The following is a 23,704-nucleotide window of genomic DNA, read 5'->3' as shown; positions in this document are numbered from 1 at the left end:
GTGACAGCTCTATTGCAACCGGCATTATTTATTATTATATTACATTTCATTTATATATATATATATATTAATTATATTTTACAGATTTCAATTGTTTGGTCTTTCTTAGCAGAACTATTTATTATTATATTTTTTGTAAACCTACTTTTCCCATTATTTTTTTTTAAATTTTATCAACTAAAAAACTAATCTCTAATGTGACCCTATAAGAATTTGGTATTTTGAGTGTGCAAAGCGGCGGGCACACTATTAGGAAATAGAAGAAGACGCAGTGAAAAGTGCCGCTGAAAAATTCTAAAAAGTGATGAATTTTGATATTTAACAAGAAAGCGTATTTAAGAAAAGCATTAATATGGACGTACAGCCGCCACGCGGTGAGTAAAAAAACTTAAACAGACTTTATTGCCTTTTCAGAGAAGCTCACGCTGTGTCCAGTTGGATTCTTACACACACACACACGCACGCACACACACAAACTCACGCGCACAACCTTTGATAGGCTTAGAATTTTATGCAAAACTTACTTTTCGCAGACGCCAGTTTACGCAATATTATAGACAAGCTGGCGGAGTTTGTGGCCCGAAATGGACCGGAATTCGAGGCCATTACTAAGCAGAAGCAGCAGAGCAACCCAAAATTCGAGTTCCTCTACGGCGGGGAGTTTGCCAGCTACTACCAATTTAGGGTGGCAGCGGAACAAACGCGTAAGTGAAAGACTCCAATGAGCCAAAATAGCCCTCAAAATTAACGTCATGCTCTCCCCCTGAAGTGCTCAAGCAGCAGGGCCTCAACCAACAACTGCCACCGGGTGGACCACCCGGCCACTACATGCAACATCCGCCGCCGATGCAGCAGTCCCAGCCGCCTGGCCACTATCCACCGCCCAACCAGCAGCAGCACCAGCAACAGCACCCGCCAGAAAACGCACAAGACAATATGCAACAGCAGCAGGCGCAGCACTCTTGGCCTCCGAACAATGGCAACGGAGGACCGCCAAACAACCAGCAGGCCAACGGCAATGCAATGACCATGAATCTTACCTCCCAACTGGACGCCATCAAGATGCAGCAGAAGACGCTGCGGGAACAGATCAAGCAATCCGAAGCGAATCTCTCCGCACAGCACACGGTAATTAAATGTTGACAACGACCGGTCCACTCTATGTACCCCTTGCGAGCCTTTTCTAAGCGTTTAAACTTACTTAAGTGTTTGAAGGGAAGATTACCACATATTCTCGCCCTTTTTTTGTTTACAATTTTCAACCCTTGCGGCAGGAGCTAAGCTCTTTTTTAGTAATACATTTGTATTATGCCATAGAAAAAACTCCTAAGTAAACAAATAGTTTGGAAATTAACACATTTATGCTCTTACAACCCTTTAAACGACCCACCCCAATGTTTATACTCCGATCCCTGCTAAAAATATTCAAATTTAAATTCGAATGCTTAAGATAACGAAATTTTAATGTTTAAATGACAACCCTAAAAAAAGAAAGAAGAAATAATGTAATCTTAATAATTTCTATCTTGGGAACACCACAAAAAATTGTTCACTTTCCTATAAATATCAATCCTTGTTCCGGACCCTTTCCCAATTTGTTCTCTATCGATCTTCTCTGTCCCTGATCTCCAAATACGGATAAGATAAAGTTAAAGTGTACTTTCAGCATTACCAAACTACAAACTCTATTTGCAATTATTTTAACTATTGAATTAACCATTTACAATGCTACATTAAATTTTTGCTTTATTGTATTTTTTGAAACATAACCAAAAAAAAAAAAAAATTACCAATCAAACCACTCTTCATACCAACTGACAAAAAACTGTATCAAAAACCAAAAAAAAAAAACAAATCCCAAAATCAAATTTGTTTGAAACGCTTGTCGACTTGAATACGAAATCGCAAATGCGAATATGAATGTGAAAATACCTTTGTGTGCCCAATGACCAAAACCGATCCGATCCGATTCGATTCGAACTAAATCGCACCACCAAACAACCAACCAATCAAACAACCTACCAACCAAACAACCTACCAAACGAAACCAACCTGTAGGCCCTGATGAACCAAAAGACGAAGCAGATCGAGGAGGCAATTGCGGCGGCACAGACGACGCAGCAGGAGCAGATGGCCGGCGAACAGGGCATTGTGCTGAGGGACTTTGACGGCGTCCTGCAGCCGATCATTGAGTCCTGCACCAAGGACAGCATCTCTGCAGGTAAATATGAGTTCGGCGATTCGGCTGGATTCCATTATTGCTTGTTTGTAGTCTCGTTCGTAATCAGTCATAAGTTAAGCTAATTTCGATGAGCTTAGCTGAGCTGAGCTGATATTTGATGTTCCGCACAAAACACACACTAAATGAATCCATACTTACTACCTTTTGATTAATACTTAATCCTAATTTATTATCGCCAGTGACAATGACAATATGAGTAACCCGTTTGATATTGCAATTTTAGGCAAGAACTGGATTTTACAGCATTCAACCGACAGCGCAAAAATCAATGTCGTTTTACAATATCTTTTAAAGAAGTATGCCTCAGTTTTATAATTAATGACCTGCAACATGTATTAATTAAATTGTGTTTCTTTCTTTCAACGAGTGAAATACTAACCAAACATACAAAAACGAAATATCGAAAAACAAGCCAGAGATGATCGATTGAGCGATTGAGCAATTGAGCGATTGAGCGATTGAGACTCCCCCAGAGAGGCTCGAGATTGATTCGTTGATTCGTTTTCGAAAGATGTTATGATCATGATTAGTTCCCAGATCCGGAAGTCTTGTAGCTAGGGTCACACACCAAAACACATCATTTTACTTAATAAGCCTAACAAATTCACACGCACAACAACACACACACACACACATTAAACAGTGAAAACTATCGGTCAAAAAAAAAAAAAGAAAAAATCAAAATTCAAAAAGAAAGAAGAACAACTAACAAAAATCGTTATACTTGCACAACAAGTACCTTTGGCAATGTTGTTGTGCATACAGAAAACTAGAAAAATATGTTTTTTTGTTTGTTAATTTATTTTTAGGGCTTTGGTCAATGGTTCAACGTTTCAGCAAAAATTGCATCTTATATATTTAGTTAATGATATACTCCACCACTGGTAAGTTCGCCCAGTTAATCTACTAGTGATTAGTATAGTATTTAAAAGCCACAGGCCACACAAGAACGAACTAACCCACCGAGCAGTTACCTAGCTTTGTTGGTTAGTTTAAGTCGAACAACTTGGACAGAACTGTCTGGACTGAACTGAACACTCGCACCTGACCTCTGACCTTTGACCTGGGACACAAGACAACTTTAGATTAGCCAGGAGCTCAGTCCTAAGTGCAACGATGTATTTACAGCATGCGCAAGAACATCAATGACTTGAAGAACAGCCTCGAGAACGTCGTCATACCGATGTTCTGCAGCGCCGACTTGAGTATGTATATATGCCCATCGAACCATTGGTTTTGGATATTTAATAGTATTATCTCATTCCACAGTTGCCAGCAACGAACAGCGCCAGAAGTTGGCCAAGCTGTTGTCGCTGTGGGAGTCCAAGGCCAAGTTCTTCGATGCCTGCGTCATCTCGAAGCTCCAGTCGCCGGACTCGTCCATGCAGGAGTACAAAACCAATCTGCAGAACACACACCACGAAATAGCCGCCAAATTCGCGCAAAACACAAAGGCCACTTTGGATAAGTGAGTAACCCAGTTACTAGAATATCTAATTCAGTTAGCTCTAACCTGTTTGTTTTTTTTTTAGCTATCAAAAACAGCACCAGATATTTATCCAGCATGCCAGCCAGCAGATTGCCCAACTCGAGAAGCAGTCACAGCACCTGGAGCAGCAGATAATGGTGGCCCAGAAGTCGCAGCAGCAGCATATGCACCCACATCAAGGTCCTGGCGGTCAGCAGCAGAAGAATATACCATCGCTTATGTCCCACCGGATAGCCATGCCCGGTGACCGCGAGCACATGAACAATCAGGGGCCGCATGATCAGCCGCATCCTCAGGCGGGCAATAACATGTATCCAGGTGGTAACTTCCATCAGCAGCAGCAACAGCAGCAGTCTTCGGGTAACCCCTTTGCGGATCCACGAGGACCGAACTTTTTCATTCCGGACATGTCGAAACCACCGCCTGGCTTTGCCGGACCCATGCATCATCACAATCAGGGGCCGATGGGCCATCAGCCGCCGCAGCAGCAGCAGCAACAACCGGGGCAGTATCCACCAATGCAGGGCCAGGGATCTGGCAATGAGCCACCTGTTGATCTGGGCGTGCTCAGTGCAGCAATCCAGGCATGCCTGCAGATGCAGCATCAGCAGCAACATCATCCCGACGACCCACAGCAGCAAGGACAAAACCAAATGAAGCAACAGCAGCATCAGCAGCAGCAACAACAGCAACAGCCCATGGCTGCCTATCCCCAGAATCTGGTGCGCCCTGGCCAGCCAAGTGCTGATGCGGAAGTGGACCTGGATGTGCTGAATGCGGCCATTCGAGCGGTCATCACCAATCAACCCGAAGACGGTCCGCTGGAGGATGGCCAACAGCAGACGCAGTTGGGCGAGGGCGAATCCGGAGAGCCCGTTGTCATCGGGGAGCCGCAAATACCTACAGCGCCTTACTACGACCTGCCGGCTGGGCTGATGGTGCCCCTCATCCGCCTGGAGGACTACAACTACAAGTCCCTGGATCCGGCGGATATACGATTGCCAGCTCCGGCGCCGCAAAGTGAGCGGCTGACAAATGCATTGAACGCCTTCTATTCCGCACCCTCACACGATCGACCGCGGGATAAGTAAGTAACTACTCGGTTAAAGATACTTGTGAGATACTAATTAAGATACTTTGCAGTGAGGGTTGGGAGAAGCTTGGTCTCTACGAGTACTACAAGGTGAAGAATGCGGCGCGAAAGCAAAAGGAGGAGGAAATCAAGAATGGCATTCGGCAAAAGTCGCGTTCGCCCAGTCCAATTGTGCTGGAAAAAGCTTTACCCAAAAAGAGCAACAAGCGAGTTTATCGGTAAGTTTTATATCAAGTGGAGGTTTAAAATTGTTACCCAGAAATTGGTCTTATATTTGATAGTCTAAAATTAATGCTGAAATTGATCAATGCTTTTAAAGTTATTTGACTGCTTTTTAAACTCTTTTGCCTAGCTTAACATTGAAGTTGTTTAACAATTATTACAAAATGAAGTATACAGATGTACATATATGGCTAGACTAGTCTCTAATAAAAAGTGTTTGTTTTATAGATAATTTTATTTATACCAAACTTATTTATTTATCTTTCATTTAGATCCAAGAGTCGCAGTCGCTCCCGCTCAAATACGCCGCCGCAACGCGACAGATCGCCCTCCCGCTCCAGGTCCCGATCTCGATCCGTGGAGCGCTCCTCAACGCCGCCACCGATGAACCGCAACCGGATGGGAGGTGGGGGCGGTGGCAGCAATCGCAAGGGGCGCAATCGATCGCCTCGGCACGAGCGGGAGAACAACAGCGGCAGCATGAACAACAACCGGGAGAATCGAGTGGAGCGCAGCAATTCGAATAGCAGCAACAACAGCAACAATGGCAACAACCCAAACCTAAGACGTGTGGATCGTGACAGATCTCCAACCCCTCCGAGCTTCTTGTAAGTGAAAAAAGAGGGGCAAAGAATGAAAAACTATATAAACTATAGAGTTTTCATACATTGATAGTAAGCTAATGTTAATAATAATATATGTATGTATTTGCTATTCCCAGGGGAAGCACCTTTGCCAAGCCACCGGAATTCATCGAGGAATCCAACAAGGGCCACCAAATGCTCATGAAAATGGGCTGGGCGGGCACCGGCACTGGACTGGGCTCAAAGAATCAAGGCATAGACACGCCCATTTCGGGCGGAGAGGTGCGCGATCGTCGTGAAATGTACAAGGTATGGAGCGAGGACTGTTAAACCACAAAAGAAAAATACGAATTCCTAATCACTTTCACACACAGGGCGTGGGTGCCAATATGCACGATCCCTTCGAGAGCTTCCGCAAGAACAAGGGCGCTGCCTTCGCACATCGCATGCGCTCGCGAGACGACAAGAGTTAGGATCCGCCCCAGGCCGACCCAGCTCCCACGTTTTTTGTTTCCTTTAGCCAAGAAAATATACATTTTTATAAAAACAAACAGAAGATTTATGTGGGGTTGTTTAGGCTGCGACATTCAAGCTGGATTGAGCGGCCTTGGCGTTCACTTTTTCGAGGACCTGAACGAGTCCTTTGCCAGGGCCGCACTCGAAGGTGCGTGGAAAGTCGACGCCCTGCTTGCGCTCGTACATCTCGTGGAGGGTCTGCTCCCACTTGACGGGCCGCACGATTTGCTTGGGCAGCTGGCCGAGGATGTGCTTGGCATGGCGATAGGGTTTGCCATCCACATTGGAGTACACTCTGATGACGGGATCCTGCAGGCGCACCGATTTCAAAGCCTTGGCAAAGGGCTCCACGGCACTCTGCATCAGCGGGGTGTGGAAGGCGCCGCTCACGGCCAGTCTCTTCATCCGCCGGATCTTGAGCGCCTTGGCGTTTTGCTCCAGGAACTCGAGGGCCTCCACATTGCCGGCCACCACCTTGCAGTGCGGATACATGTAGTTGGCGATGCCGCAGTAGGGCGCTTCCACGCCCTTGTCCAAGCACCACTGCTGTGCACGGGCACAGGCCTCGCCAAGATTGGTGTCCGGTCCGTAGAGCGTCATGGCCATGGCGCCGACTGCCTGGTCGCAGGCCGCCTGCATGGCAGTGGCCCGCACCTGGACCAGGCGCAGGGCTTTGTCGAAGGGCAGGGCATCCGCGTACACCAGGGCCGTGATCTCGCCCAGACTGAAGCCGGCGGCGGCCACACACGTCTCGATGGCCTTGGGCCGCTCCTCGCGCAACTGCTCCAGGGCCGCCAGCGAGGAGACCATCACGGCCAGCTGGGCGTGCTCCGTGCGATTGAGCTTGTCACGTGGTCCCTCCAAGCAGAGCTTGAGGAGATCGTACTTCAGCACCTCGTTGGCCAGCTCGAAGATGCGGCGGGCGCCTGGGAATCGGAGCAGCTCCTTGCCCATGCCCACGTACTGGGTGCCCTGGCCGGGGAACAGCATCACGGTCGTCTCTTTGGGATCAATGGCGGGACGACTCCGCTGGTCCAGTGGTTCCGCCAGTTCGTTGAGCAGCTGCTGGCGCTTCTCCGCGTTGCCCTCTAATGTGGAGGCTTCTGTGGTGGCCTTGGCGGCATCGCTGCTCCATCGTGACCAGCTTAGGGCGCCGGATATCCGAGCTTTGCGTAGTAATCTGCGGGCAGCCAACATTTTTGTAAGGGATTGGATTATGCGGCACAAAACAGCTGATTGGAGATGTACAGAAACCGATTTCAACTTCTATCGATTATCGATTAACTTAGATCGACTACGGTGCTTAGAACGTTTTGAAATTTGAACTTTGGCGGTCATGTACTAAAACGAAGCGAGCTAAAAATCTTAAGGAATAAATTCTAAAGGATATTTTTTCAGTTGCAGAAAAAACAGAATCTATTGGTGGGTTAATTGTCACAAAGGATGAGTTGTGTTTATGTTAAAATCTTCATTGCTGGGCATTTCAATTGGCCTCTTTCTCATGTGCTGCGGCATCTCAATCGTCTCTTAAATTGTTAGTGTTTATGACCGTTTTCTTTTGCCACTTTTTAAGTCGAACTTGATTTATGTTGCTATGCTGTTATTTGGTCATTAACAGTCATGACGAAATAATCATGGTATAACCATGAGTCACTATGACTACACGACATAGATATGTGACGTTGGCCAAAGCTTCGTTTGTGGCCCAAAATTAGAGTTTATTTTATAGAATCTTCACATTGGAGATCGGAGTATTAAGAATGTTATTTGTATTTACAAATGTATTCTCATATTTTTAAACTTTTCGTTAAATAAAATGTAATAACTTAATTTCATTTTATTGTATATAAATATGTGACTGAATAAAGCAAGCCTTACAGACAATTTAATTAATTTTAAAAATTGTTAAAGTCAGTAAGATTGAGGTTTTTTTATTCGTAAAAGGTTTTGAGACAATACGTAGACAGTCCTCAAAGTTGCATATTGTATTACATCCAATCAGATTTTATTATTATTTATAGACATAGGTTTTTGATAAACCTAAGATGTGTTTTACTATTACTAAAAACAGATACAATCCGTTGAACTATTCCTCAATCCCCTGCCGAAACAAAGGGTATACCCTTGTATTATAAACAATATATTGTTTGACCATGTGCTATTGCCATGAAATCCCCAAAAAAGAGTTTCTAATTTGAAATGCGATCGCAGCGAGGTAGTCGCAGAGTTTTTTGAACCTTAGGGGCGAATGAAGAACCCTTCGGCATGCCAAAGGAGCTAAAAAGGAAGAGCGCGAGGAGAAGGACTTGGATGAGGATGGCAAAGGTGAACGACAAAGCCGCCGGCAAAGTCAGACACCGGAGATGACGTGACGGACCACTTTCGCCCTCAGTTCAAGGAACAGGAGATCTGGGCATCAAAACAAAAACACTAGCTCACACGCTCTGCCAGCGGTCCTCCGGTGTCCGTTGTCCATCCGTCCGTCCATCGACCATGGACCATCGTCCCCAGCTCAGAACAGATCTTCTCGGAAGACGGAGCGACATTCCCTGTTCTTTTCTTGTTGCCAAGGAAAGGACCCAAATGCCCATTCTCTCGTCTAGACTGCACGAATATTCGATCGTCGATGGCCTGCGATTCTATTAGAAGCAGAACCTGTTTGCGATTTAAGCTCCGTTGGCATTTGTTGTATTTCGGCTTTAATATTTTTTTTTTTTTTGGTTTTTTTTTTTGAGAATTTGATGCCCAGGTAGGGGCATCGGCGGAGATCGTTGACATGGGCGCAAGTGGCGCGATTCTTGAAATCAGGTTGTGAAATTGTATTTATGAATGAGCCCGTGGCGAACCAATTAAATGCCGCATACCAAAAGAAGAGTCTTACCCACACCCACATTCCGGACACAATTAGGGGTTCCCAGAACGTGCCCGTTACCGTTAATTCGGTTATCGGGATCGGATGTGCGAATGGCACGGGAATGCACATTCCGAAGGATACGTGCGAAATGGCATGGAAATGCAACTGCGCATCGCCGCATTGCGCATACGCCACGGGGGCTGGCTAACATTTCCGCATGCGGGAATGCAACGAAACGAAAGCGAATAAATAAAACGAAACCGAAACTGAAACGAATCTGAAACTGAAACCGAAACTGAAACGTAACGATTTGAACCCATAAAAAAGTCGGCCGAAAGTGTGCATTGACCGAGAGAGCGGCTAAAAATACCCAAAAGAACGTAATGCAGGTGATCTGATAAAATTAGAACAAACGATGATGACGCCCGATCCAGAACAACCGTTAAGTAATCCCCAATCCCCAATGATGCTGCAACGCAATCAGGTGGGGAAAAGGGAAAGTGCTTCAAAGTGAGAGAGCTGCGCACGAAGACAGCCGAACGAAAGCGAGAGTGAAAGTTGCACCACTTTCGCTCTTTTTCAGAACCTTGCATATAAGAATACCAGTAAGCCAGAATGGTATTTTATTAAAAACTGAGAACTTACCCTATTTGGAGTTACATTTTAATACTTTAAATCATGAACTGCATCAAAAGTTATTGTTAAAACGTCTAAAACCGTTTGGTAATATCGTTTTGGATAAACATTTTACTCTTCTAGAACCTGTTACTTAAGAATGTTATGTCAACTCAAGTAATACAGCGGTAAGAGAATTTAAATAATATTTATTCACCAATTTATGCATTTCTTAAGCTCTGAAATATATTCGGCTTTCAATTGTTTTCGGAACCTGAAATTTTATTGTTTTATGTTTCCACACAAAAGGTAAAATTATTTATTCGGCGCGATGCAAACAAATATTAAAGATTCCTACAATACTATACTTAACAGCAGTGCTTGTAGCATTAAATGTTGTTCTTATTTCAGGGCTAGACACCTAAATTATTTTTAAAAAGTGTGTCAAAATTTTGTTTTTTTTAATCAAAGTTAGAAAGTCAAAAAGCTAACAATTTCCTGCTCCTTAGAATCCAACACCTCAAAGTGTGTATTTGATATACGAATGTTTCACTGAATCAAAAACATTCTTTTTTAAATATTTTAAAAAATTTTTATTTGGTGGATTTTTAACTTAAACAACAATAATCTGAAAAGATTAGATAACTATTCCAGCAATCAATAACTTACCACTTAAAGCCGCATTTTATGTGTTTGGTTTTAGTTTCAATTACTGAAGAACTATCACTTTTAAAATTTTGACATTTTGGGGATGTATGAAATAAATTAAAAAATTAAAAATAGAAAATATCAACATTTTGGTTCTTTCTTAATGGAATTTTTTTTATAAACGCAAGTAAAAACCCAATTGTCTTGATTTGACTAATTTTAATGCACTTCTAATAAAAAAAAAAAAACATTCGGGGGACAAATGTCAATTTTAAAATCTTTCCAGCTAAAATTTAAATTATTATGTGGACCTACTAATCATATTTATGGATGCCCATAAATAAATGATTATTATGTGTCAGCATACTGTACTTATCAAAAAGTGCGTTGCCCTGGTTGGAAAACCCCCCGGCAACAAGGTCCCAGTCTAGGTGGAACTTTCACCGTCACCGACGACCCTCGCAACAATCTATTACTATTACTACCTTGTTACATGGCCAAGGTGTTTTGATAAGACCGCAGACTGTGTGCGTATTGGCCATATATCTTAGTCAAGAGCAGCACACAGCCTGTGGCTGGCAGTGACTCACAGGGTCCCAAACAATTATGTTGAAATTCGTAATGTCTTGGAGGCGGCGGCGCCATGGAACTACATATAAAAGCCAACTCTTAAAGTCTGACGTCCGTTCCCAAACGCACTCCATTGATAAAAAAAAGAAATAATATATATATTTCTGAATGCCTGGCGCGCCTTGCCGCCGCTTACGCAAAACTCCTGCAAAATCCCGAGTCCGAGCCCGAAACCGAGCTGCTCTCTCACCCCCTATTTAAATTGGCCTCGAAGAGCGACAGGGCAGTCGAGAACCTGGGAAAGCCGAGTAAGAGTCAACCTGAGCCGATCCGAAGCGGCGATCCTCGATTTTTGAAGCGCGTATAAAAGCTAAGCGGTGTCGGGTGAGCTTTCATTGTGCGCTCGCCACTCGTGAATATCAGGTAACGTCGATCGGACGGGTTCATACGCAGCCAGTTTTCGAATTGCCCGCCAAAACAAAAAAAAAAACACGTATACGTAGTGTTGCAGCCTGGAGGAAAATTGTTACGTCGCTATCAAAACTGTGATCCTAGAACGGAATTAAAATGAGTTTAAAGGTGAGTTGACGTTAATTAAATTAATTAATAAATTAAAAACATTGAAGAAGTCGCTTGATTTTGATCCCTGCTATGATTATTCAGAATTTTTAAGAATGATTTAAAAGTTTTTAATGTGATTTAAATAATTGATTTATAGAAAAACTACTTAATCATTCAACTTAATTTTTTACAGAGCTTTTAAAAACATTAAAACCTATTTTGTCATTATGTTTCAATATCATATTTGATACCAAGACATTTAAGGAGTTGCCAATGTAATAATAAAAATAATATTTAAACATTAATTCTATACAAAAAAAAGTAAAAATTCTAAGAAAACTCCACTTTAATTACTTAAATTAGCTTGACGAATACAAAAGTGGGTGTGTACAATTAACAGGCTGTCAGCTAAAAATATCAATATAAACAAATGCGCTTTTGTTCTCCACTGGCTCAAGCATAATGCTAATGCCCGAACCGATTCCGATTTCGATTTCGATTCAGATTTATATTGGAGCGAGTGGTGAACAGAGTGTCACCGCAAAATGCGGAAATGCCTACCTGCGAGGCGCATTACATAATTTCCACTCCAGGTCTGCTTCTGCTCTGTAATGTCGGGGAAGTTTCGGTCATTAAAAGCGGCAATTAAATTTTACCATTTGGCCGCGTCGACTTGCAAATGCGCTCCAGTTTATGTTTCGATCTTGACTCGATATTGACCCAATTAATGGCCGCATAATCGAGTGCGTGGGATTTGGCGACGTCATCCCGACATCTCGACATCCCGGCTGTCGTCAGCCAAAGTGGTTTATCCACATTCGGCCCAAAGGTCCACATAAAAGCGATCCAGATTCAGATTTGGATTCAGATTCAGATCAGATCAGATGGCAGAGCAGAGTGCAGCCGGTTAGAGGATCGTTGTAACACTTATGCGATAAATTCTGAGCGTCAGCGATTTATAATTAGTTGCCGGAGGCCGGTTGGGTGTTTAATTTGGAACCCCTTACTCACAGTTGTTTTATGCACTTGCTCCTCCCTTGCAGTTCAATCTGTGCCGCTGGACGCTGCTGGTCCTCGGAGTCTGCTGCCTGCTGGGCAGCACATCGGGCAGCTACTGCTCCCTGGAGGGGATGAAGAAGTTCGCGATGGAGGCGTGTGAGCACCTGTTCCAGCAGGACGAAGCCTCCAGCCGCGACAGGCGATCCATCGAGTACCCGCATCACCATCTAAACCGACTGGGATGTAAGTATCTAACTAGATCTTTAAGCTTATTAAGCTATTAATATTTGATTTGATTAAAACTTGTAAAAGTTATAGTCTGTAGATCTGTAAGGAAAAGAACAGGCAATTAAATTAGCAACTAAATAAGGTCAGAGTGTCAGTCAACCTGACAATTGCATTCGGAACTGCACACAGAAAACACGTTTTTGAAGTGTGTAGATTGGAATTAATGTTCGCATTTGCATAAAGCAGTTCCGATGCAACAGTTAACCGATTTCAAGGCGCAGGTTCAAGATCGATTTGCTCACTCGCTCACTCGTTTCCCCCCTTTTCCCCTGACTTTTTTCAGACGGCAAAACGCACAACAAGCACCATTCAATCAGCCGGAGCACTTACCCAAAGGGTGGCTATCTAAAGGTGACGCGGGAGCACTTCAACCGCCTCAGCGAACTGGACATCTTCCCGCGCTACAAGCCCAACAAGCTGCACCACGACAAGAAGCAGCGATTCAAGCGGGATCATTCGGGCCGGAGCTACAACAACATCCCCTACTGCTGCTACAACCAGTGCGAGGAGGAATTCTTCTGCTAGAGGAGCTCCAGCGTTGTCCTAACTCCGTCCATAGCTTAAGTTAGGCCTAGGTCATAGATGTACGTTCTACAAGTCGCGCTCACTCTTATAGAGTACCTTACGTGTGCCCACTGCAGGGGACACAAGTTCATATACAGTATTTATACGCCTAGATACCATGTGAATAAACCATCGAATACGGCAATTGATTATCTTAATCGAAAGTAGTTTTTATAGAGGTTACATCGTAAAAACATATACAACTATTACAAAAATTATCCAGAGATTCTCACAGCTCATTCTGCTTGGATGATACACAGTCATTGGAGCCTAATTTGAAATAACATTATGATATGAATCTTAAATGTAGGCTTGAAAAGCTCGGAAGAGATCATTACTATTTTAAATCAATGACAAAGCTTCATTTTATAGCAAACTAGGAATCACAAGATATTTAACCAAATATTATTTTCAAACTAAAAGACATAGAATTTCGAGAGACCAGGAACTACAAAATCGGTACTTCTATTCTTTTCGAGAAATCATAAATCTAACCTGATAAGCGGAAACGCAACACTATGAAATAATAAATAAGCCTAAGGTCGCATTAAAGAATGATCTTAAATGGAACTAATATAGTAAGCGCCTTTGCAAACAGAGCATTTGTACTTGCGGCAGTTGTCGCTAATCGGCTCCAGTGACTGAAAGTACTTGGACACCACCAACAAGATATCCTCGCGGCAGCTCTGCAGGAAGTCCTCTCCAAAACGGTCGAAGGTTGTGACGCAGTGCATCAGAATGCGATAGAGAACCGTCTCCGTGGACACGAACGTGTTCAGCGTGCGATCAATGGAGTCCACGTTCTGATCCACAAAAGTGCGGGTCATTTCCATAAGCAACTGCACTGCCTGCTCGCTGAAGTATCTGGCCATGGCCTCCAAAACGTCGGTGAAACTGGCCACATTTCCGATGTGCTGCACGAACTTCCCGCCGAACTTCTCGGCAAGCATCTCCAGATTGACGAGTATCTGACCCCCACTGCCCAGACTCACAATTTGGGGCAGCAAGGTGGTGGCCACTGCGAGTCCCTGATTCAGATGTGAGTTGATGTTGTGCAGGCTGAGGAGTACCTCCTTAAAGGGAATTTCATTGAGCGTGCGCACAATATCAAATTGGCCAGTTTCACTGTGCAGCTTAACGGACTCCTGGGAGATGCGATCGAAGACTTTTCTGTTCAGTCAGGATGGATTAGTTAAAGCTAAGCGTTAGGTTAAAGTAATGACGATACCTAGATTGATTGCGAAGTGCTTGTCTCAAGGACGAGCCATTGGTGGCTTTGGAAGCTATGCGCATGTTGTTGATGGAATGCGTAAAGATGACCAGGTGCGAGGCCATCTGCAGCATGTCCAAGCTGTTTAGGGCCTGATCATCGCCAATTTTCTAAAGAGAAGACAAAAAAATGAACCTAAGAGGAACTCTGTTCGATGCAACCAACTTACCAAATATAAATCGTAAACACCATTGACCACACCCGTTCCGGCGATGACCACTGAAGCTCCATTTATTCCCTTGACGGCCAACTGGGCAGCGGGATTAACTTTGTAGCCAGCACCTGCTGCCGTGGCCAGGGCTTTGGTGGCTCCGGTGGAGCCCAGACCAACCACTCCGCCCGCCACGCCCAACCAGGAGCTGCGCGCCTCACCATCCGTAATGGAGGTGGACTGGCCATGCCGGCGCCGATCGATGAGATGGGAGGCCGAGCGCAGGGTGCTGTAGACGCCGGTGGCCACGCCCACAGCGGTGGCGGCAATGACCAATGGACTGGCCAGGGGCACGGCCAGAGCGGCAGCCACCGGAACACTGGCCACCAGGCCGCCCACAGTGGCCACTTTGTCGCCGGCATTGAGCAATCTGTACCTACCACGCGCTGCAGGCGTGGGATGAACCATCAAGTGGACGCTCGTCTCATCGCCGTCGGTGTGGAAGGTGTAGACTCCCTGGCTGGGGGCAATCATCAGGCCCTTGGGCAAGGTGTTCCGCAAGACGTACTGCTGCCAATTGGAGTACACCCGAGCGTTCTCGTCCACGAAGATCATGCAGCAGGCGGCGCTATTCTCGCCCTTCATGCAGCGCCGCGTGCGGAAAACCGGATGACAGCTGTAGTTGGTGGACTGCAAGGCCAGTTCCGGGTCCGCTTCCTGCGTGACCAGCACGTAGATGATGGCGGACAGCAGTGTGCCATTGGTGTAGCGCCGCTGCTGCCAGATATTCCGGAAAAGTTGCTCCCGCCTTCGTTGCACTGCTCTCGTATTTCCGGCATCTTCCCCGCGAATGATGTTCTCTATCTTCTGCTTGAGCACATCTCCCTGGTCGGGGGCTAATCTGAAGTTGTTCGTATACATAAATTAAACTACATTACAATGGACAATTGCATAACATACGAATCCCAAATAATTTCCGAACGTAGCCCGCTGCTGAAGCCGAAATCCCTTTGCACTTCGTAGGCCGTGCGGGAAATAGGCTTTTCCTCTGCATTTTCCATGTCCCAGGATGGCCAATTCCAGGCTAAGCCCACAATGATCACATGTAGCTCAGGTGGAGGACACTTAATTTGATTTAGATGCTGTAGTTTGGTGGTAAATCAATGTTAATATGTAACTTTTGTTTCCATGACAATTCAACAAAGCTGGCGCCAAGTCAGAGATGTGCACTGGGCGATTGTCAAAGTATCAATGGGGTCTATCGATGTTTGAAAGCTTCACGATACAATATTGTTAATCGGCGCGAAATTCAAATTTTTAATAGGAAAGAATGAGCAATAGCATCTCAATTATTTGTATAATCAATTTTAATTATATCAAAAAATCCTGTAATAATTCCGAATCCCATGAATTGAATTGTTTAAATCTGGTAGGGTTTTATTTATTTATTACACACTTAAAAGTTAGTCATTGTAAACATTGCTAAGGCCACAGTTAAGTCTGTTAAAGAGTTGGGCAGGCTAAATGGCCACTGGCAAGCGATTTTCGTGGCTAAAAATCATCAACAAGATTAGTTAACAACGAATTAAAAGGTAAAATGACCGTAAATACACGTGTTGAAGTTGTGAGTCTATCAGTTGGTTAACAATAAAAACGTTTGTTTTTCCTTACAAAACTCGAACACTTGAAACTGGCTGCCATCGAATTCGAGTCCAATGGAGTCCTAGGACCAGCCGCCCGTGAGCTTGTGGAAGAGCTCCTCGTTGAGGGTCTGGTTGTTGTCCTTGGAGCGCATCGACATGAAGATGTAGCCGCCGATAAACTCGTGCACCACCTTGCAGTCGGCAGAGTGGCAGGAGAAGACCACGTTCTCGTCCTCGAACTGGACCATCATGCACTTAATGTTCCAGTTGACATTCCAGGCCTTCATGGTGTTGTAGCGCCAGGTCTTGATGTGATCCCCAGAGCTCAGATCCATGCGCATGATGCGGTTGTGGGCCACGCCCAGCAGCTCCTCCTTCCGATGCCCGTCGAACTTGATGATGAACAGCGAGACTCCGAAGTCGGGCAGCGACCGCCAAGCCTGGATGTACTTAAGCTTGGACTCCAAAGGATTGAGTTCCCGAACATTGGCGTGTGCCTCGAGGATTCGCTGCACTGCCTTGTTGGACAGTCTCCGAAGGAGCTTGGGCGACAGGTAGTCGGCTGCTTCCACGGAGCGCGGATCGATGTTGACGTGCACGCCGTGCACGGGTCGCTGCATCTGCAGCAGCGAGAGTATGGCATCCACCTCACTCTCGTACGAGCTGTCCGCCAGGGATCTTCCCTTGGCCGCCAACCGGCAGGCGGCCATCCACTTGGCGTACTGCTGCTCGTTCTCGCAGCGCACCCACACCTCGCTGTTGGGCCCGTGGCCACTGCTCGGGGACACCTCCAGCCGGATGGCGTATTTGCCCTGCGAGAGGTTCACATCCGGGGTGACCTCGCAGCCCTTCAGGTTGATGCTGATGGCCGGAGCCGCACGGCGCGACTCCTCGGCGCTCTTGAACAAATGCAAATGCAGATCGCGGTAGGTGAAATAGTAGCGCTTGTAGCCGCGCAGCGTGAACCGCTGCGGCTTCAGATACCGCAGGTAGTCGGAGAGCTCGGGGATGCGTGTGATGTTCATGTGATCTGCGCCACCATTCGGTCCCTCCAGTGTGATCTGCAGCTCCTTGAGGGCCGAATCAATCTCGTCGTCGTTGTCGTTCTCCTGGCTGGACGTCTCAATGCCCGAGTCCACGGCTCCGCCTTGGGGCGTGGCGTCCACGTGATGGTTGATCTGGAACTGCAGGGCGGCGAACATCAGGCTCTCCTCCTCGGTGCAGTCCAGCTCCTCGTTGAGAATACTCCACTTGGCCTGCTCGTACAGCTGGTTGATGCGCACCTGGTCGCACCTGGGATTCAGGTCGAAGAAGGTGAAGTACTTGAAGCGCAGGCACAGCGTGTCGTACTCCCGGATACCCTGCTCCATGATGGACAGCGACGAGTCCAGCCAGCCCACATTGAGGCGGGCCTTCTCCACCAGCGACTTGGGGCGCAGCTGCAGGGCCCGCACATCCGAGCAGGGCGTGGGCGGTGAGCTGGCCAGGTTCTCCTGGAAGTCGCCCAGACTCGAAGAGGACGAATCATAGGTGGCATAGCCCAGCTGGCTCTGCTTCCAGGTGCCCGGCGATGGGGAGGCTGGGGCCGCCACTGGCGAGCGTCCCCTGTGATTGTGCGGCGAGAGGGGGGCGCAGAAGAAGGATCCCGGGGCAGAGGGCTTGTCCAGGCTGCCAGTGCTGCCGCCATCCCCATGGAAAGAGGTGCTGATGGGCACAAACGAGTTGGTGTCTGCGGCCGGCTGCAGGTAGGTGGTGCCATCCGGCTCGGCGATGGCCACTCGCTTCTGGTGCGGCACCTGGGCGAAGTTGCGCTTCAGGTGCTCCGCCTCGAGGGGCTTGCACAGGGAGAGCTCCTCGGGGTGGCGGATGTCCAGCTGCTTGCAGAGATTGACCACCGCCGCGAAGGTCTTCACGGAATAGTCCACGCGGCAGTCCAGATACCGCAGATCCGGCAGCTGCACCCGCAGTATCTTGTGCATGGGCGTGAAGTGCAGCAGGCTGTCCGCCTGGACACCACACTGGTCCAGGGTGAGTCGCGTCCTGCTCAGCCACACATTCCTGGCTGGCCACCAGAGGGCGTGGTCCGACCAGTCCTTGGGGTTCTCCGGATCCACCAGCTGCAGCATGATGCCCCCAATGTGCTGGTCACCGCGCACGCGCATCTCCTTCTCCAGCGCCAGATCCGTGATGAAGATCCGGAGCTTCCACGAGTTCTCGCCGACGTGGATCATGGTTCGTTGTGTGGTGATGTCACCTGTGCTACTTTCTGCTTCTGCTGCTCTGGCCTTTCTAGGTCGTCCTTGGCGGAGCGCCCACTGTAAAATCAAGAGTTTTCCACCGATCGCCGCCCAGATGGTCGTCTAATTTGCATTTCCCGCACTGTAACGCAATCCACGGGTCGCAAATCTACTGCGATCGCGTTGCCAGGGCCGCAATATTTCCGGATCCGGGCGATTGCATCGATTCGTTGCACTTGCGTAAATAGAGCAATTAAAGAAAATTTAGTCCATTGAAAAAGAAAGCGCCGCAGCGAACTCGTTGCGCAGTGTGACCAGAGCGGACTTAGAACAAAAAAACCATATGTTGTTGTCCGATGATCTGGAATTTGCCATGATCGGCAAAATTAACTTTTGGCGCGCACTAATTTAAAATTCAAAATTAGTTGATTTGTTTTAAATTGAATTTAACTTTGATTGGTGTAGGTGTGACGGATTTAAATATCTACCTAAAATTATATCTGAGTTCTTATTAATGATCTGGGAATTAGCTACCTATATTTACCATTTTCAAACAAAGTTATCATTCTTAGTGGTTTCATAATTTAATTTTATGTTTTACATTTTTTAAAAAAGCCTCGAGTAAATCCTATCAAACACCTTTAAATGGCTCAATCCACTATCTTAACACAACGCCGTGAATACTTTAGCACAATTGGAGAGGAAAGTTAGAATACTACTACTGCGAAAAACTTGTTAAGCTACTTAAGCTGAACCTGATTAAGCTGAAACATTTCTAATGAATCAAGAAGATCAAAGCTATATGTATAAACCTAGCCACTGAGCTATGACTTAAAAATATGTAGGTAGGGAACTGTGACTTCACTTAGAGCAGGGCTCTATTATTTACTCAGATTTTTCGTCATACTGTCGAGGTAGTTAGTTTAGTACCACATGACCTAGAACGCTTGTTTGAAAAAATTCCGTCAGGAATTAATCCGCAACCTCTGATGCCTGTTGCCCGATGGGCTCAAGGTAATCAAATTGAATTCAGTTAATTTGAGTTCAATTGGTAAGTGGCCAAATTGGACGGAGACACGCAAGGTAGCCCGTATAAAAGCGCGGGTTTTGGATACGGCTAGCAGCATACGATCGATTCGAAAATGGGACACTCCAGTTTTCGCCTGGCCATGTGGAACACCTCGCTGGTGGTTGCACTGATCTGCGCCGCCTGTTACCAAGTGGATGGACTGCCCCATCCGCCGGCCACCTCATCGGCACCCATGGTGGAAAAGGCTTACGACGACAAGTTCGACAATGTGGATCTGGACGAGATCCTCAACCAAGAGCGGCTGCTAATCAACTACATCAAGTGCCTGGAGGGTACGGGTCCTTGCACTCCCGATGCCAAGATGCTGAAGGGTAAGTCCAAGTCGCAGTCCAGCAATATTGTTGGGTATTACTCAAAAAATCCTCTGCAGAAATCCTTCCCGACGCAATCCAAACCGATTGCACCAAATGCACGGAGAAGCAGAGATATGGAGCTGAAAAGGTTACCCGTCATCTCATCGACAACCGACCCTCAGATTGGGAGCGCCTGGAGAAGATCTACGATCCCGAGGGAGTCTACCGCATCAAATACGAGGAGTTGAAGGCCAAACTACTCAATGAGCAGCGTTGATTAACCTCTGATGTAGGTTTTTACTCTAGTGTTTATTTTACATCAATTACCAAATAAACTGCAAAGAAGCTTCATCCTTTTGGCCTTTTGAAAAAATGAGAAATTTTTAAAGAAATATGTTTTATCGCATATATAATAGAAAAAGGTTTTAGTTTATAAGAAATGTTAATTTGAAAACAAAAATAGATAAGTTGTCTAAGGACGTCTTAACTGTTTTTTTTTGTATCCAACTAAGTGCTCGATTCCCCCATCGATAGACTGACAATCGGTGGCGTCATGGCAACCAGTTCCAGGGTCCCCCGAATCCAGAATTAACCCCAACAACCAAGAACGCAGCAGTCGGCGAGCAAACAATAAACAAACATCAAACATCAGGCGTAACCACAGCAGCAGGCACTCGGTTTTCAGTTATATTTCGACATCGCCTCGCACCGGCTCTCCATCGTTCCCACACACACTAACCAAACATCCTCCGAAAAATTAGCAGCTTCATCACCAGCTACCTCAGTGATATCCTCCGGAGCAGCGGCAGGATCTTAGATGGTATCGCCGCGCAAGCCGGCATCGTCCTACGGTCCAAGAGCACCCCGCTTGGAAGCGAACAATCTGATGGCGTGGGTAGAGTTCACCTTTTGGGAAAGCACCCCCATTTAATACCACCCTCCCCCCTTGGGGGGTTTTATTTTTAGAGCGTCGGCAAAGAGCTGTGAGAGCCTGTTCTCGGCCAGCTCCCGGGAATCGGCCAGTTTGATCTACCAGCGAAGCAAACCGCAACAACGTGGCGGAATGAAGGGCAGCAGCCAGCCGGCGATGTCGTCCCACAACCACAGCGAGATCCACCAGCGGGTCGAGTCCGCCAGGAAGCTGCGCGCCAAGACCTTCCAGAACCAACTGGCCGATGCCCATGCGGAGATCGCCAATCTGGCGCACGAGAACCGCATGCTGCGCACCCTCCACAAGCGTCACACCACGGCGCTGAACAAGTACGAGTCCAACAACGCGGAGCTGCCGCAGTTGCTCCACTCGCACGCCGAGGAGCTGCGCGTTTGGCAGACCAAGTACCGCAATCTGCAGGCCGTCAACAAGGATCTGGAGCTCAAGCTCAAGCAGAAGGAGGCCATCATCCTGTCGCTGAGCGATCAGAACAAGCACTACAGCCAGCTCAACAAGGATAAGTATGTGATTAGTTCGAATCGCAAATCATTAGGCTTTTAAAAAGTGCCTTTTTAAAGTGCCTAAAAGTATGCAGTGAAAAACTAAAGGTCGTCTTTCGGAATGAATCCATTGTACTTCCGAACTCAAAATATATTGTTGCATACTTTCTGACATTTCTTTTAAAAGAGATTTTTCAAAACTCTAGTGTTTTCCGTTACAGTGAATAGATTTATCTGGATTTTCTAACAATTAAGAATATTTAAAAAACTTATTTTAGATACACAAATTTCTTTTGTTTTGCGAATTTTTATTTTTGTATATTTTAAAAACTTTTTGTTTATTTACTTTTAATTTGAAAATAAGAAATGTATGTTGCCATCTTGATTTAAGGCGATTTGGTATTGAAATTCCCATTAAAACTATATACTTAATGCTATCAAATCAGAACAATACCAATAAGACACTATCAAAAACAAAAATGTTACATTAATGATGTTTACCCTTTATCCGTATCATTATAAACGTTAAATACTTAACTTTCACTGAAATTTATTTTGCCATTTCCCATTTTTTTTTAATGAACAAATAATTGCAGTTCAATTCCATGTTTTTTTTTTTGTCATATCTTAAGTTATTAAGTAATGTTAATGAACATTTTTTTTCCAGGAACCTCGACGAACGTCAGAAGCTTCAGGAGAAGCTAAAGTCACTAGAGCAGCGTCTGGAGGACAAGGACAACGACATGAAGCTGATGGCCCGCAAGGTGCAGCTGGAGTCCAAGAACTTCCGCCAGCAGTTGCTCAACGAGCAGAAGAAGGGCAAGGAGGTGATGCTGAAGCTGGAGAAGGCCAAGCTCGAGATCAGTGGCTATCGGAAGCTGGAGGAGTACACTGTGCGTTAAACTAGAAGATATAGTATATATGAAACTATATTGTAATCTTTTTTTAAATTTCTTAGCTCGGCACCGACAAGGTGAACCCCATGTCCGCTGGCCGACGCACCAAGCTGAGCGGCGTGGCCGAGGAGCCGGACAAGATCGACAAGCTGGAGAAGTCGCTGGAGATGCTGGACAAAGCGATCGAGAAGAACAGCCAGAGCGAGTTCAACGCCCTGACCGATGTGCTGGAGTCGGATTCGTTCTACGACTTCGAGAAGGACAGTGCGGAGGACAAGAGTGGGCCGAATACTCCGCCCAGTCAAGTGGAGCGACAGGCGGGTGGGCGTGGCGGTAAGCTCGTCCTGCCGCCGGCCACCAACAAGGCCAAGATGGAGATGAAGAACCCCAGTCGTTCCGCTCTGTGCCAGGTGCTCTCGGCCCAGGGAAAGATACCAGTGTCCTCGGTCAGAGCTGGTCGATCCCGCCTGGGCAGTGGAGCTCTCAAAACGGAGAGTGTTCAGGCCAGCAAGCGTCGTGATCCGGAGAACCTGTCCAAAATGGCACCCGCCGAGGCCAAGAAGAAACAGCAATCGCTGAAATCGCTGGAGTACGAGTACGAGGATGACTATGAGCCGGCTGGCGACGACGACCATGATGAGCAGGATGCCTACGGCCTGATGAATAAGATGTGTGAGGATGGCGACGAGCCGGAGGAGGACAGCGAGGAGAATGCCAACGAAGCCAGTCTGGTGAAATACGCCGCCTATCTGGACGCCAAAAGCAGCGAGGGCGATCTGCTGGAGGAGTCGCTGGAGGAGGACGAGGCAACGGATGGTCAGCACACGGAGCGCAGCGACGAGGAGGTTAGTACTCCCCCCTATAATCCACTTCAAATGTTAATCCTCTAAAGCCCTATTCCAGTCGCAGGACAACGGAGTGCGTGCGCCGCGTCTCAAGGAGAACATGTCCAGCCTGCGGAAGCAGATCTCGGATGACTACAAGGAGCGCGAGAGCTTCCTGAAGACGTTCTGCCGGCAGGCGAGCAACAGCAACATGCGCGACGATCCGGCACCCAAGAAGCGGAACAGCATCGCCGGCGGAGCGGCGGCCAGCAGCCACATGTCCGGCAGCCGCAAGCACGCCCTCTTGGCCGCCCTGAAGACGATCGACGACAACAACAAGAGCCAGGACTAGGCTACATTACACCACGTTAGTTCCACCCATGTCCAGTTCAAGTTAGTCCCTAAGCGGTGTTGAGTTACATATATATATATAAATATATTTTTCAAGCTGAGACCGGTGCTTCCGGCGCAGCTGGAGCAGCTGCATCGGTCGCTGGCCAACAGCAATGGGATCCAGCGGTCGATGCAGTTGCTCCAGCGCCGGCAGCCCGGACGTTGAGTAAATTGTAATAAAAATGTAATTGTGTTGGCTATTCTATCGGAAGAAGTAGAGTTTGCAATCGG

General features: G+C 46.6%; 7 protein-coding genes across 9 annotated transcripts; 4 read left to right on the top strand and 3 right to left on the bottom strand.

Moving 5' to 3' along the window:
- Positions 1-228: 228 nt before the first annotated feature.
- LOC108146717 (calcium homeostasis endoplasmic reticulum protein) lies at positions 229-6,181 on the top strand. 3 transcript variants are annotated; one of them, XM_017272805.2, is made up of 13 exons: positions 232-374; positions 534-704; positions 770-1,128; positions 2,059-2,221; positions 2,466-2,538; positions 3,052-3,126; positions 3,371-3,447; positions 3,512-3,710; positions 3,775-4,818; positions 4,875-5,042; positions 5,319-5,654; positions 5,768-5,939; positions 6,005-6,181. In XM_017272805.2, the coding sequence occupies exons 1-13, from the start codon at positions 353-355 to the stop codon at positions 6,101-6,103; spliced, it is 2,958 nt and encodes a 985-aa protein (XP_017128294.1). In that variant the 5' UTR covers positions 232-352; the 3' UTR covers positions 6,104-6,181. The 3 variants fall into 3 exon arrangements, 2 of the variants coding, with proteins under 2 accessions (XP_017128296.1, XP_017128294.1); XR_001774488.2 differs by lacking the exons at positions 2,466-2,538; positions 3,775-4,818; positions 4,875-5,042; ... (1 more) ...; positions 5,768-5,939; positions 6,005-6,181 and having other exon boundaries at positions 230-374; positions 3,512-3,550; XM_017272807.2 differs by lacking the exons at positions 2,466-2,538; positions 3,371-3,447; positions 3,512-3,710; ... (3 more) ...; positions 5,768-5,939; positions 6,005-6,181 and having other exon boundaries at positions 229-374; positions 3,052-3,364.
- Positions 6,166-7,385, bottom strand: LOC108146720 (probable malonyl-CoA-acyl carrier protein transacylase, mitochondrial). The gene has a single exon (XM_017272812.1). The coding sequence runs from the start codon at positions 7,341-7,343 to the stop codon at positions 6,204-6,206; it is 1,140 nt and encodes a 379-aa protein (XP_017128301.1). The 5' UTR covers positions 7,344-7,385; the 3' UTR covers positions 6,166-6,203.
- Positions 7,386-11,137: 3,752 nt separating this feature from the next.
- Positions 11,138-13,403, top strand: LOC108146693. The gene is made up of 3 exons (XM_017272752.2): positions 11,138-11,412; positions 12,438-12,636; positions 12,965-13,403. Exons 1-3 carry the CDS (start codon positions 11,401-11,403, stop codon positions 13,204-13,206), a joined length of 453 nt encoding a protein of 150 aa, XP_017128241.1. The 5' UTR covers positions 11,138-11,400; the 3' UTR covers positions 13,207-13,403.
- LOC108146690 lies at positions 13,395-15,888 on the bottom strand. The gene is made up of 4 exons (XM_017272747.1): positions 15,627-15,888; positions 14,685-15,567; positions 14,474-14,625; positions 13,395-14,415 (listed from the first exon to the last, which is right to left on the bottom strand). Exons 1-4 carry the CDS (start codon positions 15,725-15,727, stop codon positions 13,806-13,808), a joined length of 1,746 nt encoding a protein of 581 aa, XP_017128236.1. The 5' UTR covers positions 15,728-15,888; the 3' UTR covers positions 13,395-13,805.
- A 208-nt stretch (positions 15,889-16,096) lies between these two features.
- On the bottom strand, positions 16,097-18,878 carry LOC108146688 (unc-112-related protein). The gene has a single exon (XM_017272744.2). The coding sequence runs from the start codon at positions 18,538-18,540 to the stop codon at positions 16,390-16,392; it is 2,151 nt and encodes a 716-aa protein (XP_017128233.1). The 5' UTR covers positions 18,541-18,878; the 3' UTR covers positions 16,097-16,389.
- Positions 18,879-19,684: 806 nt separating this feature from the next.
- Positions 19,685-20,280, top strand: LOC108146692 (putative odorant-binding protein A10). Its single transcript, XM_017272751.1, has 2 exons — positions 19,685-19,947; positions 20,007-20,280. The coding sequence occupies exons 1-2, from the start codon at positions 19,689-19,691 to the stop codon at positions 20,204-20,206; spliced, it is 459 nt and encodes a 152-aa protein (XP_017128240.1). The 5' UTR covers positions 19,685-19,688; the 3' UTR covers positions 20,207-20,280.
- Positions 20,281-20,553: 273 nt separating this feature from the next.
- LOC108146689 (lebercilin) lies at positions 20,554-23,661 on the top strand. Its single transcript, XM_017272746.2, has 5 exons — positions 20,554-20,820; positions 20,896-21,381; positions 22,028-22,253; positions 22,319-23,101; positions 23,160-23,661. The coding sequence occupies exons 1-5, from the start codon at positions 20,747-20,749 to the stop codon at positions 23,430-23,432; spliced, it is 1,842 nt and encodes a 613-aa protein (XP_017128235.1). The 5' UTR covers positions 20,554-20,746; the 3' UTR covers positions 23,433-23,661.
- The last annotated feature ends 43 nt before the right edge of the window (positions 23,662-23,704 follow it).

The sequence above is a fragment of the Drosophila elegans genome, unplaced genomic scaffold (assembly GCF_018152505.1).
Source record: "Drosophila elegans isolate 14027-0461.03 unplaced genomic scaffold, ASM1815250v1 contig_208, whole genome shotgun sequence".
Classification (NCBI taxonomy): domain Eukaryota; kingdom Metazoa; phylum Arthropoda; class Insecta; order Diptera; family Drosophilidae; genus Drosophila; species Drosophila elegans.
The sequence above is the reverse complement of the archived record's forward strand: the minus strand, read 5'-3'. Positions and strand labels throughout refer to the sequence as shown.